The sequence below is a fragment of the Ochotona curzoniae genome, unplaced genomic scaffold, assembly GCF_017591425.1.
Source record: "Ochotona curzoniae isolate NIBS_2020 unplaced genomic scaffold, NIBS_Ocur_1.0 patch342, whole genome shotgun sequence".
Lineage (NCBI taxonomy): Eukaryota > Metazoa > Chordata > Mammalia > Lagomorpha > Ochotonidae > Ochotona > Ochotona curzoniae.
Genome location: NW_024466909.1, coordinates 1 through 20,189, shown reverse-complemented (window position 1 = coordinate 20,189; position 20,189 = coordinate 1). Strand labels below are relative to the sequence as shown.

Below are 20,189 nucleotides of genomic sequence, written 5' to 3'. Positions count from 1 at the left end.
GTGAACCAGCGGAGAGAACTTTCTGTCTCTCCTTCTCTCTGTAAATCTGTCTTTCCAAATGAAAATTAATAATCTTCAAAAAAAAAAAAAGAGGACTGAATCTAAAACTCATTAGTCATATCCAAAAATGCTGATGGATTTGCACAGTCTACTTCTAGTTTTCACCTAGCACACACTGGCTGCATGCATCTTCAAGATGGCCACTGCAGATAGTCTGTGCCCAGCGACCTTAAGAGGCCTCTTACGAGATCAAACCTGGGAAACTAAACCTATTACCTAAGATGTACTAAGCAATTAAGTTAGTGCACAGTTTAATGCATAAATTATTTAAAACGCAAAGACATTTCCATTGGAAATTTAAGACACTAATTTTGGAGAGGGCATGTTCTAAGAAAAGGTTTTTATACAACATGTTTGGATCAACCTCTGTCACCACACTGGGTACCTGGCATGGACCAGGTGGAATAACCCTGAAAGTCATAATATGTACTTCTTTGTATAATTTTATTCTGACTACTAATTACTTTGACAGGTTCTTAGTCTTGGTTGAAACTGTAGAAAATGTGTCTTGTAAGAATAAAATTAAATCATGAAGTAACTATATTGACCAACCAATATAGAAGCTTTTTATTTTCCTTCTCAATTCAAATTCTATCAGTGTCTGCAAATTCATACACAAACAGGGCTACTATGTATTGTGAATTAAGGCTGGGGTTAGTATAACCTATAGCACCTGAGGATTTACAGAACAGGGTCTGAAATTCTCTGCTGAAATTTCTGGAGTCTATCCCTTCTGGGTCATGTGAACTTGAAAACTTGAGGTGTCACTAAGACAATGACCACACTTCCTCTCAAGAAGTGTGACGAAAGCTGGGGGCTGTTACTCCTGAGCACAGCTGTTACATCCACTCCTCCATAGGGTATTTGCAGTCACACCCACAGCCATCTGCTCTTAAATAGCCAACTAGCTTAGATTTACACAAAGTCCACATTCCCTTTTTTAAAATACCCTGCATATTTTAAGACTATTTACTTTGCATTAAGTACTTATGCATTTTGCAGCTCTATTTGCAAAGTTGGTTTGGGTATTAAAATGCATTCTTAATCACTAAAGAAGAATTTGCATTGCTTTGCCATTTGCATTATATTAAAGAAGTCCATTCAGAAATGGAGGACTGGTAGTCTCTCAAATAATGGTGAGTTCCTCAGAAGACACAACTGCAAGGTGAGTGTACAGTATACAGTACATTATAACACTGTTTAGACTAAATTCTTAGACGTAACCTTTGGGGTATTTGCACAATTCCCGTTTCTTAGCATTTGGTGAAAAACATGTTGCCACACCAACTATGTCCTCAAGGAAAGGCTCTCAAGACAAGAACATAACCAATCAGAAGATGCTACTAGCAGTTGTTTCTCTAATTGGCTTTCAACTTTTACCATATAATATGTAACCTACAGGCATTATTTCTGCTTTTAAGTATGTGACTGCTTCTTTATATAAGAAAAAAGGCAATAATATATGTATAATATAACACATAAAAAAGCTAAGGAAAATGAATACAATGCATATTTTTAACTAAACAAAAAGAATGACTTTAGGAGGCTAACTGAAAGTACCACCCCAAACTGTGCCTTACCTGCTCTTTTTCAAGCATATCTGCTTTACGGAGTATTTTCATTGCATACACGTGTCCCGTATCTTTCTTCTGAACAAGCCGCACCTAAAAAGTCACCAAAGAAATGCCAAGTCAAACATTAACACTGTCAGGTAATGCTTTCATGTGGTATAGGAATGTGTAAACCAAAAAAGACAACTTAATTTTAATGTAATCAGATAGCAGTGACAAAGCAGAAAAATGATCAAAAATAAATATATTGACACAACAAATTCATGCTGGAAACATCTCCAGATATTTCTACATCTGAGCAAACTTTGCTCTCTAAACGAACAGACCTACAATCTAACTAAAAAAGAAAAACACTATCAGGACTCATTACACCACTGACATCTCTAATCTAGACAGCTCAGAAAAGTTAAGCAAATGATTACCACATTTAAAATAAAAGTTTATGCACAGGAAGGAGCTCTGGAAGTCCAATATTTTTAAAGAAAGCAGACAACTTTACTATGCAAACAAAGTTGATGGCCTGTAAACCAAAAGCAAACCTTGGCAAGCCCTTGCACATCTCCTCTTAAGTGTGTTTTCTTCTCCCTGCACTTTCCCTCATGTCTTTCTTAATGGAGTCCCATGACAATTTGTCCCCAGACAATTTCTATAGAGATAGTAATGTATCTTTCACTCCTTCAACAGACCAATCACGATTCTGAGCACTGAGAGTTCAAGCTTTTCATTCACCTGTACGTCTGGGCATTACACTAGGTATCTAACGCTGAGCTGCTTTTCTGCAAAGGCAATGCAATGACTGCATCAGCAAGCTGCACACTTTGGGTGTTCTCAGTAATGGAAATCATCTCGCAAGGGCTAATCCAACTTTTCTTCAACAGACTGCCCTTGTGGCTAAACATAGTTCACTTGTGAGAACAGAAGGGACCAAGCTGCAAACACTTTCAGTTCTCTATGACTATATATACTGTAACATCTTTCTACAAATTCTGTTTCCAAGGACCATCATTTTAGAGTAATATCAGCCTGGCAGAAAAAAATATAAGGGTGTAGACATATGCTGGTTTGCTACTATAAAGGTAGTAGGAAAAGCAAGAACTTTAGGGTCAGAAACGCTTGGGTTTAACTTCCGATCTAGTGCTCAACATGTGACAATGGGGCGTTATATACCTTTGCAATGCTGGCTCCTAATTCAGATGGGCTCAGCTCTGGCCATTGAGGCCATCTGGGGAATGAATCAGTGGAAGGAAAAACTTTCTCTGTCTCTCCTATGTAAATCTGTCTTTCCAATAAAAATAAACCTTTTTTTAAAAAAGATTTATTTATTTTTATTGAAAAGGTAGATCATATTTACAGAGAAGAGAGACAGAAAGATCTTTCATCTGCTGCTTCACTTCCCAAATGGCCTCAATGGCTAGAGCTGAGCTGATCCAAAACCAGGAGTCAGGAGTTTCTCCTGGGTCTCCACATGGGCACAGGGTCCCTAGGCTTTGGGCCATCTTCTACCACTTTCCCAGGCTACAAGCAGGGATCTGGATGATAAGGAGAGCAGCCAGGACACGAACCAGCACCCATATGGGATCTCAGCACTTACAAAGGTAAGGATTATTCTGAGCCCAAAATTAAATCCTAAAAGAAAAAAAAAAAAAAACAAAACAAAAACAGGCTACTGTCATGCTTACCACAGAAAAGTGTTAGCTAAAAAATTAATATATTTCTGCCTATGGAAATGTATCATAAAATAATAAAATGGAAAAAAATGGATTCCCTTCCAATTTTTAATTTTCCCTCTAGATCAATATTTAATGTACCAATCAAAATTGATAACTGAGACAGGAGAAGAAGGTAGACATAGAGAAACAGGACAGACAAGGAGGTTAGGATGTGGGGCTGGCAAACCTGATGCACCTAACTCCGTACATTTGGCTTATATCCACTATTACCAGCTTATGTTACAATTTTTGAAGCTCTATAGTACTTTTGTACTTGACAAATAGCTGTGGTTTTTACCTCACCAAATGCTCCTCTGCCTATAACTTTTAAGGACTCAAAATCTTCCAATCCAAGCCTTGTTCTCTTCAAACGAAGAAACTCAGTTTCCTTTCGAGCATGTGCTGATCGCCTGAGTCGTTTCTAATATTCAACAGAGAGGGGGAGAAGAGCAGGGGCTGAAACTCCAAAACTGCAACAGATCGCATTTTTACTTAGTGAGCTGGAAAACAGGACCACACTCAACTAGGCACGATCATTTCCCACATGGAAGCACAACAGAAGGTCGGGTTACACTCAACAGGTGGGTGCCTCCCCCAAGAATCTGACACATTCACCTCTAGCACTTCTCTTGGAGGAGGGATCAACATTTCCCTTTAATCTTTTTTACATAAAACAGAAAGATTTTTTTCTCTCTCTAGGTATCATACTCCATGTAGTTCACTGCACCCCAGTAACTACCATTCGAGTAAGCACTTGCTCTTTTCTAACACTGTCCTGACTTTCATGATTTGTTTCCATTTCTCAAGGAATTCCCACTGTCTCGTGCTCCTTGCAGTGTTATTTCTACCCACCACCATTTCTGTGTGCACTGGGCCCAAGGGCTGACCTAAAGACAAAATTTCACTTAGATAACGATTTCAGAAATTTGTCCCACTTCTGCAGAGTCTTTTCATGAATGCTGCAGAAATGCTATATCTTTCTTCATCAAAATTTAATTAATGCTCTCATTATTTCTGGCAACTCTAAATCTAATCAATTATTGCAAAGTGCCAAAAGGCCTTTTTCTGCTGGATATTTAACAATTAACTCCTACCTCGAAACAAACACCCAACTGCAGAAACATGCCACCTCTCAAATTCCTCTATTCCATGCCAAAACCCTTCCCCTAAGCACCCAAGTTAACTCAATGGACAAGATACAACATGCCAGGCTGCACTTGAAGAAAAATTTTTCCAGGATTAATTACCTCTTCATCCTTCAGGCCCTCTTCTTCCATCACTTTTTCTAGTTTCTTTTGTCTAAAACAAACAAAAAAAAGATATGAAAAAACAGCTTTCTGAAAACTCCACATGCATATAGTAAATCTAAAATGCCTCATAAAAACAAAAATAAGTTACAATGGCTAAGACAAGTGAAAGAATGTTCTAGTCTCAGGTCTACATTTTTAAAGAGTTTATATTTCAAAATGATTTCAAGGCAACAATGAATCTTGATTTGAAATGCAATGTTTCTTCTCCCTCCCTCAGTTATTTCTTAACCACCACACAGCTTGTATTTTTTTTTTTACTTTTATTATTATTATCATCCTTTTAAGATACATTTGCATAGGCCCTGAGATTTTCAGAATCTGGAATATACCGCTCCATTATCTTCTGACCTGTAGAATTTCCTGTGAGAGCTCTCCTATGAATTTAACTGGCATTGTTTTATATACAAATTGATTTTTTTCACGTGCACATTTAAGGATTTTTTTCCTTATGTTCGACTGAAGAGAGTTTGATTATCATGTGTCGTGGTGAAGATCACTTTTGGTCAACCCTGTTGGGAGTTCTGTGCCCCTCCTGGATGTTGTTTCCCAATTCTTTCTCTAGATTAGGGAAATTTTCCCTTATTATTTCATTGAATTTAATCCCAGCTTCTCTTTCTGCAATTCTGGGAGTCCCATAACTCTTATATTTGGCCTTTTAATAGTGTCTTTCAATTCTTGCATTTTTTTTTTTTTTAGCTTGACCCAGCTCTGCTTCCAGCTTTTTGTTTCTTCCTGGTGACAGGAAATATTTTCCAATTCTGAGATTCTTTCTTCTTCATCCATTCTATTTTGGAGACTTCCACTGTACTTTTTAATTTGCTCCACTGTATTCTTCATTTCTAATATATCAGTTTTCACTTGATTCACTTCCTGAGTGACATAATCCTTAAATTTCTTGAATTCCTAAATCATGTACTTCCTGTTGCTGATAAGAAACTTTTAAACAAGTGTTTTGAATTCTGTATCCCCCATTTTCTCAATGTCTTCCTCAGGTAACTGAGGTTGGCAAAGGGTTTTACTCCTTTGCATTGAAGTCCTCTGTGGGGAGCAGCTGACCCCACGTGTATGATGACCCCAGTGTATGATGACCCCACGCGTATGATAGGTGGTCACAAGATGGCAGCTGGCCGAGGGCCAGGAGGCAGGATTTGTCCCACCAGTAGGCAAACAGGAAGTCACAGGGATAGGCTAATATCCCCGCTGCGATTATGTCGTTGCTACTGGCCTATCACGTGGCACCAAGTGGACCCAAGAAGAGAAGTGATTGGTGGAGAACTGTATATAAGCAGCCCGCTTTCAGCAATAAATCTTTTTGTTCGCCTTCCTTTTTCGTTTGCCTTTCTGTTCGTTTGCCCTCTTTTTGTTTGGCTTTTCGTTCAATCGTTCATTCAGTGTGTGTGTGCCGGTTGTGGTGGCGGTTCCTGTTTTTCCAGGCCCTCGAGAGTTCTGCAGGATGGCAGCAGTCCTCAGTAATATTCGTTGTGCCTTTGTCTCCTCTTTTCCTCTTGGTCATTGTACTTCTAGTTAGCAGATTCTGCAGATTCTTCTCCTTGGTGCAGGTTTCTAAACACTGTTACCCACAACTCTACAATTTAATTTTACTTATTGTGATTGGGACATGGCTCTTTGTTTGCAGTCACTTCTGCTACTTCCTCCTGCGAGTTCCAGGTCTGGGTTCTTTTTTTTTAAGATGTATTTTATTTTTATTGGAAAGTGAGATATACAGAAGAGGAGAGACAGAGAGGAATATCTTCCATCCATTGATTCTCTCCTTGAGTGGATGCAAAAGCTGGTGCTGCACAGATTCGAAGCCAGGAGCCAAGAACTTCCTCCAGGTCCCCCACGTGGGTGCAAGTTCCCAAAGTCTTAGTTCCATCCTTGACTGCTTTCCCAGACCACAAGCAGGCAGCTGGATCGGAAGCAGGGCTGCCGGGATTAGAACCAGAGCCCTCATGGGATCCTGGCACATTCAAGGCAAGGACTTTAGCCGCTAGGCTACTGCGCCAGGCCCCAGGTCTGAGTTCTTATTACTACCACCATGGTCTCCATAGGCCCAGCTCCTGGCTCACCAATCTCCACCTTCTGTGATTCTGTACTGAGGCTGCACTGCACCATTGTCTGTACAAGCTTTCTCCCACTTCCTGTTAGAGCAGTTTCCAGGATTAGGGAGACACCAGGTGTCCTATATAACTAGATTGTTGGTGGCACTGATCTTGCCGGAACCTGTTGGCTGTTAGGTCTGAGGGCCACACAGACCTATTTTGACCCATACAATGCCAAAGTTGGTATTATTTTCCCTGTGGGACCAGTGCAATGCACTGAGCTCAGTGAGTTCACACCCTGCTTAACACATGCACAGTTCACTACTGTCCCTGTAGTCTTAAATTCTTTACCATACTATACGAAATGGCGCCTGATGTGCCACTACTAAAGTTCTTGATCTGCTAGCCATCAGGTCTGAGAACTACTTTGACCTATCTTGGATTGAACCTATAGGATACCACATTGTTGCAGTCCACGGAGTCAGAAATGAGTTCACTTTCAGCTAAGTGCATGTGCAATCCAGTCCCAGTCTTTGCCTCCCTATACAAAATGGCGCCCAATTTGGCTCTAGGGGGTGGACTGGGCTGTGAAATCTAACCTGCTCTCACTCCACACCTCCACACGTCTGGGACCTGCCACTCTGTCTCTGCTCCTGGTCACATCAAACAAACAAGCAGGATGGGCAGGTCTTTGTCTGGTTTACCTCCTGAGCTCCTAGTGAACACCCCTCCCACCTTGCTGCTGATGAAGTTTCAACTGCTAGTGTAGTTCAAATCGCCACTGGCTGAATGCTGCTAGGGTATTGGTCACAGCAACACCATACCATTGTGTCCACTGCTTTCCTGTGTCTGTCAGTCTCCAGGTGGGTGCCCATGTTGTCACCGTGTCCTCTCCTGTTCCCTAGAATGTGCCCTCTCTGATTCACACTCGCTAATGTTTCTCCATCTGTTTAAATGTATCCTTACCCTATTGTGCCATCTTGATTTTCGAACACAGCAGGTATTTGATAATCTCTTACATCAGGTTGTTTCTAGCTCTCTCTGACACAAAAATACACATTTTTTCACATCTTCTTCTTACTACCCGCTACAAGCAAACAGGAACAACAAAGGCAAAGGCAGACAGGCCAGACACGAGTGATGAAAAAAATGAGCTGACACCACAATCAAAACCGCAAACAGCAAACAAACCTCTAGGATATAAACTTCATTTTAACAATTGTATCTGAGACTATTTTTGATCCACAATCTCACATTGATTTGATATAACTAAGAGAAATAAGTAAAACTTTATTAAAAGTAGGTTTTCATTAATTCATCACAATACTGGGCTAGAACCTCTTCACCATTTACCAGCTGTCCAGATCACCAGGTAATCTGAGCAGGAGGCACTCCAAGTGAGGGTACACTCAAGAAGCAACAACTCGCAATCCAGTGAAGCTGACATACATACAGCCAAGCAGCATAGATCTCACTCTGAACACAAGAGTGCTAGCAAAGGCTTAAGCAACAGTGATGTTAACAAGACTGCTCTTTTAGAATAACAGCCAGCAGTAATGGTAAGGCAGGAAAAGTAATGAACAGACAGAGGCCACTGACAGCTATTCTAACAATTCAGCTGTGCGGTAAAGACATCACACTAGAAAGAAGTGACTAGTCCCTGAAAGAAAAATAACTGTAAATAGAAATCAAAAGAAACATCTGAAAATTTCTTTTCTGGGGCAGGGGAGGGGGTGAGAATGATGCCACTAACAAAGACAGAAACACAGATAAACGAACACTGAAAAAAAACAAATTTCGTTCTAGTCAATAAATATTTATCTCAATAACAATATTAAATTAAGGGCCTGGCGTGACAGTGTAGTGGTGAAAGTCCTCACCTTGCATGTGCTGGGATCCCATATGGGCGCCAGTTCTAATCCCAGTGGCCCCGCTTCCCATCCAACTCCCTGCTTGTGGCCTGGGAAAGCAGTCAAGGACAGCCCAAAGCCTTGGGACCCTGCACCCATGTGGGAGATCTGGAAGAGCTCCTGGCTCCTGGCTTCAGATTGGCTTAGCTCCAGCCATTGCAGCTGCTTGGGGAGTGAATCATCGGACAGAAGATCTTCCTTTCTGTCTCTGCTCCTCTCTGTATATCTGCCTTTCCAATAAAAATAAATAAATCTTTAAAAGTATATATTAAGGACCCGGCACAATGGCGCAAGTGGTTAAGGTCCTCACCTTGCACGCCCGGAATCCCATATGGGCGCCGGTTCCAGTCCCGGCAGCCCCACTTCCCATCCAGCTCCCTGCCTGTGGCCCGGGAAAGCAGTCGAGGACGGCCCAAAGCTTTGGGACCCTGCACCCGCGTGGGAGACCCAGAAGAGGCTCCGGGCTTCAGACCGGCATAGTATCGGCCGTTGCGCTCACTTGGGGAGTGAATCATCGGACAGAGGATCTTCCTCTCTGTCTCTCCTCTCTGTATCCGCCTTTCCAATAAAAATAAAAAATAAATCTTTAAAAAATATATGTATATATTAAATTAAAATGTGTTCTATGACAAATTAGATTACAAATCCACAGGCTCAAACAACAAATAAGAAACAATAAAAATCTGCATCCAAAACTCAGGCGGAGCATCTTAGTCCTAGTCCTGGCGGAGCATCTATCCTGAGTCCCCAATTTTCTTCCCCAGAGTGCTTAGATATTCACCTATGAGTTTACATGTACTAAAGAGAGAAGCTTACATTATTGATAATTCCAAGAGTGCAAATTAATTCTATTTCAATGCTGAATAATTCAGACAGGGAACAGTAGACTCAAACCATAGGGGCAGGCTTTGGCACAGTATCACTTGGGATGTCCATGCATCCCATGCCACGGTTTCTGCTTCAAGTCCTAGCTCCACTGGCAAGTACCCCAGAAGGCACACAATGACTCAATATTTGAGTCCCTGAAACCGACACTAAAACCAGGATGGAGTTCAGTGTTCCTGACTTCAGCCTGGTCCAGCCCTGACTATTCTGGGCATTTGGGCTTTAAGCTAACAGACAGAAGATCCTTCCCTTTCTTTGTCTTTCAAAACAATCAAACAAAACCCACATACCAACAATATAAATGTTTGCAAAAATAAAAAACAATTGGAATTCTTATTTCCTCCTAGGAAGAATTTAGTAGTTTCTTACCAAACTAAATACCTGTTACGTATGTTTATGACCAATTCCATTCCTAAGTATTTACCTGCTAACTGAAAACAAATGATCACAGAAAGACTTGTACAGAAATGTTAAGTTTATTCAATAGTCAAAAACTGGAGGACAAACTGAGATGTAGAAAACAGAACGGTACACAGCAATGAAGAGAAACAAGCAACCACTAATATATGTAGGAAACACGCATGAGGAACCAGCACTGTGGAGCAGCAGGTGAAGCTGCCCCCACGACGCTGACCTTTGTACTACAGCACCAGCTCAAGTCCGGGCTGCTCCACTTCAATCCAGCTCCCGCTAACGTGCCTGGGAAAGCGGGGGACGGTGGCCCAAGGCCCTGGAGCCCAGCCAACAAGTGAAAGACCCAGCTAGAGATCCCAACTTCTCGGTTTAGCCTAGCTCAGCACCATTACCTACCAGCATTTGGCGAGTGAACCAGTGGATAAAAGATCTATCTCTCTTTCTCTTTCCTCCCACATCCTGCTATTTTGTCTTTCCAATAAATAAATTTACTCTAATAATAACAATAATAATAAAGAATCAATCTCAAAAATATTATGTGTATAAGAGATGTTTTCCTCAAATGAGTCATTTACCCTGTGATTCCAGCTGAATGTTCCACTTCCATGGAATAGGCAAGACCAATCTATGCTAGAAACAAAGTCACAACAGTGGTTGCCCAAGGTTAAATGAATAACAAGCAAGAAACAACTTTCTGGAAGGATGCTAATATTCTACATTTCGATACAGGTTTTAATTTATATAGGTATACACATTTGTTAAACCTCATCAAATGGGTTTATGCATACAAGCATATTCATTTGTTAAAACTCATGCAAATTTTACACTCTGCTAAAAAAAATATATTGAACACTAGTTTCTTAAAAGCTTATTTTCATTTTATTTGCAAGGCAGATAGAGGCACTATTATACTATCTTGCATTCACTGTCCACTCATTGAACAGCCACAACTGGAGCAGGGCAAAGCAGGAGCCCGAGAGCTCTATCCCAGTCTCCCACATGGCTGGCAGGGACCCGATGACCTGAGCCGCCCTCTGCTGCCTCTCGGGCTGCACAGCAGCAGGGAGCTGGATGGATGCAGAGCAGGCAGGTACTCTGATTTAGGACGCAAGCAACCTAAGCAGTAATTAACCCACTGCTCCGTAACCCACCCTACTAGCTGATATCATACAGGCAGAAACACTCAAACATATCATGACATCTGTAGCAAACTTGAAAGTACTGCAAATATGAAAGAGAGGCAGGGCAAGCAACTGGCAGAGAGAGGCTGCTAAGGATGTCTCTATTCCATCAGGGAATCTGGGTTTCAATCTCAGCTCCTCTTCCCATTCCAGCTTCCTGCTAATGCACCCTGAGAGGCAGCTGGTCACGGCTCAAGCAGCTGAGTCCTTGCCACCTACATGAAAGATCCAGGCTGAGTTTCAAGCTCTGGCCTTGACTCTGTGCTGCCCTGGCTGCTGGAGGTATTTGGGCAGTGAACCAGTGGATATAAAATTACTGCCTCTCTACCTTTTATATAAATTTTTAAAAATATTTTTAAATTTTACATGAACAAACGCAGTGATGGATAGCTGAATATATGATTAAAACAAGCATAACAAATGATGACTATCTTCTAGATTACCTCTACACAGGTATTTTCTGTGCAATTCTTTTAACCTTTCTGAACTTCTAAACAAATTCACAAAAAAATGTTAGGAAAAGATTTTTAATTATGAGTAAGGACATAAAAAGCATGTACCAGAGCAGTAACAACAACAGCTGCTGCTATTACCATTAACTAAATGACCTCTACCTGTGAAGCATTATGGTGCTGCCCACATTATGTTACATCTAATCCCTGAACTAATCCTGCAGGGCAGAATCACACCCATTTTTCTTGATGGGGGAGAAACTGAGAAAAGAAGAAGTTTGTTCCAGATACAGCTACTAATTGATACAAGCACAATTCCAAATCCAGGTCTTACTCCAAAGATGCCATTTTTTCCATGCTGTCACATAGCTATTTTTTTTAAAGATTTATTTATTTTTATTGGAAAGTCAGATATACATAGAGAAGGAGAGGCAGAGAGGAAAATCTTCCATCCAATGAATCACTCCCCAAGTGACTGCAACAGCTAAAGCTGTGCCAATCCAAAGCCAGGAGCCAGGAACTTCCTCCAGGTCTCCCACGTGGGTGCAGGGTCCCAAGGCTTTAGGCTATACTCAACTGCTTTCCCAGGCCACAAGCAGGGAGCTGGATGGGAAGCAGGACCGCTGGCACATTCAATACTAGGACTTTAGCCACTAGGCCACCGCACTGGGCCCATTACACAGCTTTAAAAATTATCTACAGGGCCTGGCAGCATGGCCTAGTGGCTAAAGTCCTCGCCTCAAACACACTGGGATCCCATATGGGCGCCAGTTCTAATCCCGGCAGCTCCAATTCCCATTCAGCTCCCTGCTTGTGGCCTGGGAAAGCAGTCAAGGACCGCCCAAAGGCTTTGGGAACCTGCACCCACGTGGGAGACCTGGAGGAGGTTTCTGGTTCCCGGCTTCGGATCGGCGCAGCACTGGCCATTGCAGTCACTTGGGGAGTGAGTCATCGGACAGAAGATCTTCCTCTCTGTCTCTCCTCCTCTCTGTATATCTGACTTTCCAATAAAAATAAATAAATCTTTAAAAAAAAATAAAGAAAAATAGGGCCCGGCGCGGTGGCGCAAGTGGTTAAAGGTCCTCGCCTTGCACGCCCGGGATCCCATATGGGCGCCGGTTCTAATCCCGGCAGCCTCACTTCCCTTCCAGCTCCCTGCCTGTGGCCTGGGAAAGCAGCAGAGGACGGCCCAAAGCTTTGGGACCCTGCACCCACGTGGGAGACCCGGAAGAGGCTCCTGGCTCTGGATCGGCATAGTATCGGCCGTTGCACTCACTTGGGGAGTGAATCATCGGATGGAAGATCTTCCTCTCTGTCTCTCCTCTCTGTATATCTGCCTTTCCAATAAAAAACAATAAAAATAAATCTTTAAAAAAAAAAAATAAATAAAGAAAAATTAACTACAATGGCAAATGTTTGGCCTAGCAGTTACTTTGCCTGCATCTGCCATCAGAGTGCTATGTTTGATCCCAGTTCTGGCTCCTACTAATGAAAGGAGGAAGCAGGTGACGGCTCATGCAGTTGGGTACCTGCACTGACCTGAGAGACCGAGCTTGAGTTCTATCTCCTGGCTTCCACCAGGCCCTGTCCCAGCCATTGCAGGAGCTGATTCACTCCCCCGTGGCTCCCACATGGTTGCTGCTATTCTTGTCTCCTTTCAACATTATAAATGTGTTTTTATGACACCAGAAATGAATGTCATAACCATGACACATTTTTTTTTTCAAATAAAATTATTTACCTCATTTCTCGTTCTTCATGCTGAGCGATAAGGTTGCTGTAAAAATTCTCCAGGGTCACTTTGGTCATTGTCACCCTTTCCTTTGTGTGATTACTCATGGATGAGCAGGGTGTTGAGCCTGTCATTGCCATGGCTGCTACAGACAAAGAAAAGAGAAGTTATCAGTCTTGGAGTTAGAATCCACCGATCATGCTGTCTCCCTCCCTTCAGGTAAGAATGTGCACTGGTCCACACTTCTGGAGGACAAGTTATATGCAACAAAGTCCAGACAGAACAACTGCTGAAAACAGTGTCTGAGGATGCTGATGTCCTCTGACCCGGAAATCCCATCCCCCAGTATAAAGGCAGACAAAGTATCACACAGGCTCTTAGGGGCACAGATACTGTGTACAATACATATCGGATGTTCATTCTGCCATTATTTGTATTAGGTAAAGTTGAAACAATTCAGCAAGAAATAAATAAGATGTTTTGAATGCATATAGGAAATAACTACGCAATAGTCAGAAGCAATCCCACATGGATACATCTTACAACTCAGTGCTGGAGCTTTCACAAAAGAACAGGATCACAACATATGCAAAAATTAAGAATACTCAGTATACTGAACCCGTTTCAGTTCTGTGCCATCTAGAAATCAACCATGAAGAAATCTAAAACTTGTAAAGATTGAAACTCGAGGAAGTTCAACGTAGAATTACAACAACAAAGGAAAACTAGAGGTACTTGAATATACAACAGAATCAATTACATATGAAAAAGTTTTATAAAGAAATAACGTGCAATGAAAATACACTCAAATGTTTGCAGGAAAATGTTTCCAATCCAAATGAAAACAAATTGTAAAACAATATCATGATCTCAATTTTACTTATATATTTATGCATGCACAGAAAAATTAGAAATATGTAATCAAAATTGTTATTAGCCTAACTCTACACTGAAAAAATATAATAGATAATATTATTCTGGCTTCTGCTCTTCTATGTTTTTCAATATTTTCTTCAATACACATATACTGCTACCAGTTTGTTTTGTTTTGTTTTTTATTGATTTGAGAAACAAAGAGAAGATACCTCCCACACTGGTTCATTCCTCCAGTGCTCACAACAGCTGGGGCTAGGCAGAAGCAAAACTTCGTAGCTAGGAACTCAATCCAGGTCCTTCCCTGCCACCCCCACCACCAAAGGACAGAAATCTAATAACCTGAGCCAGCCATTATCTTTGCTTTCCAGGGTCTGCATTAGTAAACTAGAATCAGGAGTCTGGAGTCCTATGCCAGTACATAATGCCAGACACGGGCATCAGAATCACTAGGACAAACACTTGTCTCCCAAAAACTTTTGGGCTTCACATTTCCACAGGTTTAAAAAAAAAAAAAAAAGCTAGGGGCTGCTGTTGTGGTGCAGCATGGTAAGCCACAGCCTGAGAAACACACATTCCATGTAGTGTCACGTTAAGTCTAGAGTGTTCCACTTCCAGCCCAGTTCCTTCCTTAAGTTCCTGGGAAGCCAGAGCATGATGGCTCCTCCTACCCATGAGGGCAACCTGAATGGAGCTCCTGGCTGTTGACTGAGCTGGCCCAGTCATTTTAGAGTGAAGCAGCAGATGTATGATCTCTTACACCTTATTTCAAATAAATAAGCAGGGGCCAGCACCATGGTACAGTAAGCTAAGCCACTGCATGTGGCACCAGCATCCCATGTGAGCACTGCATCCATATCAGAGACTTGAAAAAAGTGCCTGGCTCCTGGCCCCAGTGACTGTGGTCATCTGGGGAGTGAACAAGCAGATGGAAGATCTTTCTTTCGCTCCTCTCTCTGTATTTCTGCCTTGCAAATAAATAAACAAATCTTTAAATAACCACATAAATTTTTAAATATTAAAAATACGTGACTGGGCCCGGCGCCATGGCCTAGTGGCTAAAGTCCTCGCCTTGAACGCACTGGAATCCCATATGGGCGCCAGTTCTAATCCCGGGAGCTCCACTTCCCATCCAGCTCCCTGCTTGTGGCCTGGGAAAGCAGTCGAGGATCCCCCAAAGCCTTGGGACCCTGCACCCATTTGGGAGACACGGAAAAGGTTCCTGGTTCCCGGCTTCGGATCAGCATAGCATTGGTCGTTGCGGTCACTTGGGGAGTGAATCATCGGACAGAAGATCTTCCTCTCTGTCTCTCCTCCTCTCTGTATATCTGACTTTCCAATAAATAAATAAATCTTTAAAAAAAAAAAGTGACGAAAATGTTACCCTATTGGTATCTTGGTAGCTCAAGCTTAAGTTGTTTACTAAATGTTTTCAGATTAACTGAATTTACAGCATACAGTAAAGACCTATAAAAGAAACAGAGAAAAAGGAAAACCTGAATCCCAATTCTAGTCATCAAAGATATCTTCTAAACAAGTAACCCTGACTTCCTCATTTTACAGAAGGGAAAAAAGTACCAAGAAATTACACATTAAGATCTCATTTTGCCCCAGATATTTTGACTAACCTATTTTATCACACTTGGCCAAACTGTTCACTATAACTGACTTGCCCTAGCATCTGCAACAAGGTTCGATGTTTTGCTTTGTTTTTACGATTTATTTATTTTTATTGGAAAGTCAGATATACAGAGAGGAGGAGAGACAGAGAGGAAGATTTTCTGTCCAATGGTTCACTCCCCAAGTGAGCACAACGGCCAGTGCTGCACCCATCCAAAGCCAGGAGCCAGAAGCTCTTCCAGGTCTCCCAGGCAGGTGTACGGTTCCAAGGCTTTAGGCCATCCTCGACCGCTGGGATTAGAACCAGCGCCCATATGGGATCCCAGCGCATTCAAGGCAAGGACTTTCACCACTACATTTTCGCGCAGGGCCCAACAATGCTCAATGTTTTAGATTTCCACTCTCCTTTTATATCTTCAGACTTTTTATCTCCACACAGAGAAAAAAAGCACCTGAAACAGGGTAATTTTTAAAGACAGTATAATTTATGAAGTCTTTTAAAGTTTTCCCTCCTCATTCCTTAACAGATTTTTAAACGAATTTGTGGATTAAATTTTCTTGGAAAGACACAAACACTTATAGACTTATTTTTGAGATCAGCATGATGGCTCAACTGGCTAATCCTCCACCTTCAAGTTCCATTGTCCCATGGGAGTGCTAGTACATGTCCCAGCTGCTTCACTTCCCATCCAGCTCCCTACTTGTGTCCTGGGAAAGCAGTCAAGGAAACCCAAAGCCTTGGGACCCTGCACCTGCATGGGAGACCTGGAAGAAGCTCCTGGCTCCTGGCTTTGGATCGGCTCAGCTCTGACTGTTGCAGAAACTTGAGGTGATCCAGCAGACAGAAGACCTTTCTCTCTGGCTCTCCTTCTCTCTGTAACTCTGACATTCCAATAAAAATAAATCTTTAAAAAAAAGTTCAACATTAAGGAAAAAAAATTTTTAATCTCCAGATGAAAATCACATAAAGAAAAGCCCTTCTGGGCCTGGCGGTGTGACCTAGCGGCTAAAGTCCTCGCCTTAAACACGCCCCGGGATCCCATATGTGCACTGGTTCTAATCCCGGCAGCCCTGCTTCCCATCCAGCTCCCTGCCTGTGGCCTGGGAAAGCAGTCAAGGACCGCCCAAAGCCTTGGGACCCTGCACTCGTGTGGGAGACCCAGAGGAAGTTCCTGGATCCTGGCTTCAGATCAGCGCAGTACCGGCCGTTGCAGTCACTTGGGGAGTGAATCATCGGACAGAAGATCTTCCTCTCCGTCTCTCCTCCTCTCTGTATATCTGCCTTTCCAATAAAAATAAATAAATCTTTAAAAAGAAAAAAAAAAAGAAAATCCCTTCTAAGCAGAGATTCAAAACCAGGAAGCTCAAGTCCGGGCTATTCTACTCCTGATCCAGCCACCGGCTTATATGCCTAGGTAAATAGCAGAAGACAGCCCAAGTACTTGGACCCCTGCCACCCACATGAGGAAGACCTCGATGGAGTTGCAGGCTGCTGGCCTTGGCCTGGCCCAGCTCTGGCCTCTGCAGCCACTTGTGGAAGAAACCCACAGATGAAAGATCTCTGTGTCTCTTCCTTCTGTAACGGCGGCTTTCCAAAAAACAAAATCACCACCAAAAAAAACAATCTTTCACAAATTGGGCCTCTACTTCAGAGTCAAATATTCTGATTCATGATGTCACACAATGATCAGTGCTAACAAATTCAAGACTTTGCCCTCAGACTCATCTCACACTAAAATTTTTTACAGTGACACCTCTAGGACTACCAAAGCAAACTCAAATGTTCTTAAGATAGCAGCAGAGCAATTTTTTCTAAAACTCCTGTTACACTTACAAAGCTTGGGTGTGGTTCCTTATTTGTCAGTCTGTACCCCCTCCACCCACAATGAAAACCACATGCACTCTTAGTGTTTGGTGACGAAATTGCAAAACCAGACCCAAAAACAAGTCAAAAGCCAGTGAAAAATTTGTATGCCTTCCTTGTCTGAGTATTTCTGGAAACTACTCACACATATAAATTCACATTTTAGCAACTTCAACATAAACATGCAATCTGACAGTATTTAGACTTATAACAGACAAAGCTGTCCTTATGATGGGCAATTAATAAATGTAAGCTGGGACCCAGCATAATGGCTCAACTAGCTAAATCCTTCCCTTGCATGCACCTACATCCCATATGGGCACTGGTTTGTGTCCGGACTGCTGCATGTCCCAACCAGCTCCCTGCATGTGGCCTGGGAAGCAGAAGAGGCAGCCTAAGTAATGGGATCCTGCACCCACACGGGAGACCCAGAGGAAACTCCTGGCTCCTGGCTTTAGGATCAGCTCGACTCTGGCCATTGTGGCTGTTTGTGGAATGAACCAGCAGATGGAAGACCTCTGAATTCTTCGCTCTGTGGGTCTGTCTTTCCAATAAAAATGAAATCTTTTTAATTAAATAAATAAATGTAAGCTGGCTGTAAGTTAATGATTTTCTTTTTAAGTTGTCAACAAAGGTGAAGAACTCAACACATTCACACTGTCGGTCATTAGTGCAAATTATAAAGAAAACAAATCAGGGGGCTTTGACTGATGTAAATCACTACCAGTGTCTTCTCACACAGGAGATAAGTGCACCGCAAGATGTTCGCCCTGCAGGCCCACAGGTCCTCTCCCACAGCAGCTTGGTGCTCACACAGGCAGTCTAACGTGATGGTAAAAGGGTGCACCATGCTTCCCCGTGGTCTGTCTTCAAACCCTCCTCCTCCACTCATAACAGGGTTAGCCTAATTCTAGTAGCCTTTCATCAAAAGACACAATTAATATTGCCCTATAGCAATTCATAGGTTTACTGGGTCAACCAAGCAAGTACTTTCTATCAGGCAGGGCTTTCTCCTCTGCTCTTGATCACACAAGCTCTCCTGTCCTGACCCATCGGGGCCACCGGAGGCCCCTGCCCTGCGTCACACTCCTTCAATTCTGCAAAATTAGAAAAAGTATAGGTAGGTGAGAAACTCTTCAAAGTCCTTCAAAAATGAGCAAAAGGATGGGATGTTCTTAAGAGCCAGGGATGAGGACTGCTAACTCAGAAGGAGGTCAAACAAAAACCATGATTCTAATTCCATCTGGATGGGTGGGCCCGGCTGACTGACTCCACCCGGGCACTGTTTGGGTTACGCGTCCTCAGATCCCTCACCAATAGTTCACGTTTTGGTGACTGACTTGTCTTTCACGTGGCCAATGTAACCTGGAGAACAAGACCCCAGATGTCAGGACCCATATCTGCTGCTGTCCTGTAAGGTAGCAAGCAGCAAGCAATCTTACAACTTGCTTTTTCCTCCAGCTCATCCACAGTGCTGTACACTTAGTAAGCACCTTTGAAAACACGCGTTTCTGGCGTCCACTCCTGGTAGCCAGGAGCACGAATGTGCCATGCGGGAGCCAAGGTCCAGCCAAGCCATCCATGGCTTTCTATTGGGCTCTGGAGGGTAGGACCAGGTCGCCCTTAGGAGGAAGCTGCTGTTTACAGTTAGGGTGGGGAGGAAGGGCAAGCCGGTTAACTTCTCTTTAGGGAAAGCTAATTCCAAGCCAAGGTGGGATGCTAGGAAGAGCAAGGGCTCCCTTGCCCCAAACCCCGTCTTCTTGGGGTTGCTACTGGGGCCTTTCTGTTGTCCCCAGACATCCTGACCGCTTAGTGACACAGGCTTTCCTCCGAGTCTCCAGCGATTTCTTCCTTTCCTCCTGCTCTCTTGCAGAGAATCCTAACAACATACCTGTGAGTTTAAGACTGGGACCCTAACACTAACATGGGGGTGGGGAAAGGTGGCCGCCTGGAACGTTACCCACCCCCACGCTGGGCTCTCTCGGCACTTCTGTACGCCTCATTGAGACAACAGCTCTGGCGGGGTCTCAGACCCCAGAGAGAGGGAAAGGAGATGGAAAACTGCTGATGACCAAGATCCTGGTGGCGGGCGCGCAGACAAAGCTGGCAACGCGGAAAGGAGAGGACGATCTGGCTCCCTGCCCCAACTGCAGAGAGCGAGCGAGAGAGGGGTGGGGGGAAGAGAGAGAGAGACAGAGAGAGAGACGGAGAGGGAGAGGGAGAGGACGCGGCGGGGACTGGGACTGTGGGCGTGGACCAACAAGGAGTCCCGGAGAGTCGGGGTCCCAGGGGTGCTGAGCGGAGGCTGGGGAGAGGCTCGCCGCGGGGTGCCGGCGGGAAGGGGGTAACCCCAGGAGGAGTCCGAGAAACCAGAGACAGCTGGGGGCCGAGGGAAGGCGGCGGCGCGACACTCACCGGAGCCCAGGGGCTGGCAGGGACGGCCGCGGGATGCCCGCCCGGCCGGCGGTCTCGGCTTGCGGACAAGCGAAGCCCAAGCGGCAGCAGCCACCTGCCAGAGGAGGGCCGCTCAGGTAGGGGGCCCGAGCAGCGGTTGCGGGTGAGGACA

The 20,189-nt window shown here is 43.5% G+C and overlaps 1 protein-coding gene across 2 annotated transcripts in view; it reads right to left on the bottom strand.

Moving 5' to 3' along the window:
• The window catches only part of LOC121167169 (serine/threonine-protein kinase 38), a 41,321-nt gene extending 21,138 nt beyond the window's left edge, over positions 1-20,183 (bottom strand). The window contains exons 1-5 of one of the 2 annotated variants that reach the window (XM_040996555.1): positions 20,039-20,183; positions 13,276-13,411; positions 4,588-4,639; positions 3,639-3,761; positions 1,641-1,724 (exon numbers count right to left, since the gene is read on the bottom strand). In XM_040996555.1, the coding sequence (XP_040852489.1) occupies positions 1,641-1,724; positions 3,639-3,761; positions 4,588-4,639; positions 13,276-13,406 (390 nt within the window). In that variant the 5' untranslated portion in view covers positions 13,407-13,411; positions 20,039-20,183. The remainder of the gene's footprint in view (positions 1-1,640; positions 1,725-3,638; positions 3,762-4,587; positions 4,640-13,275; positions 13,412-20,038) is intronic. The other variant, XM_040996556.1, reaches the window with a different exon arrangement.
• Between the last annotated feature and the right edge of the window lie 6 nt (positions 20,184-20,189).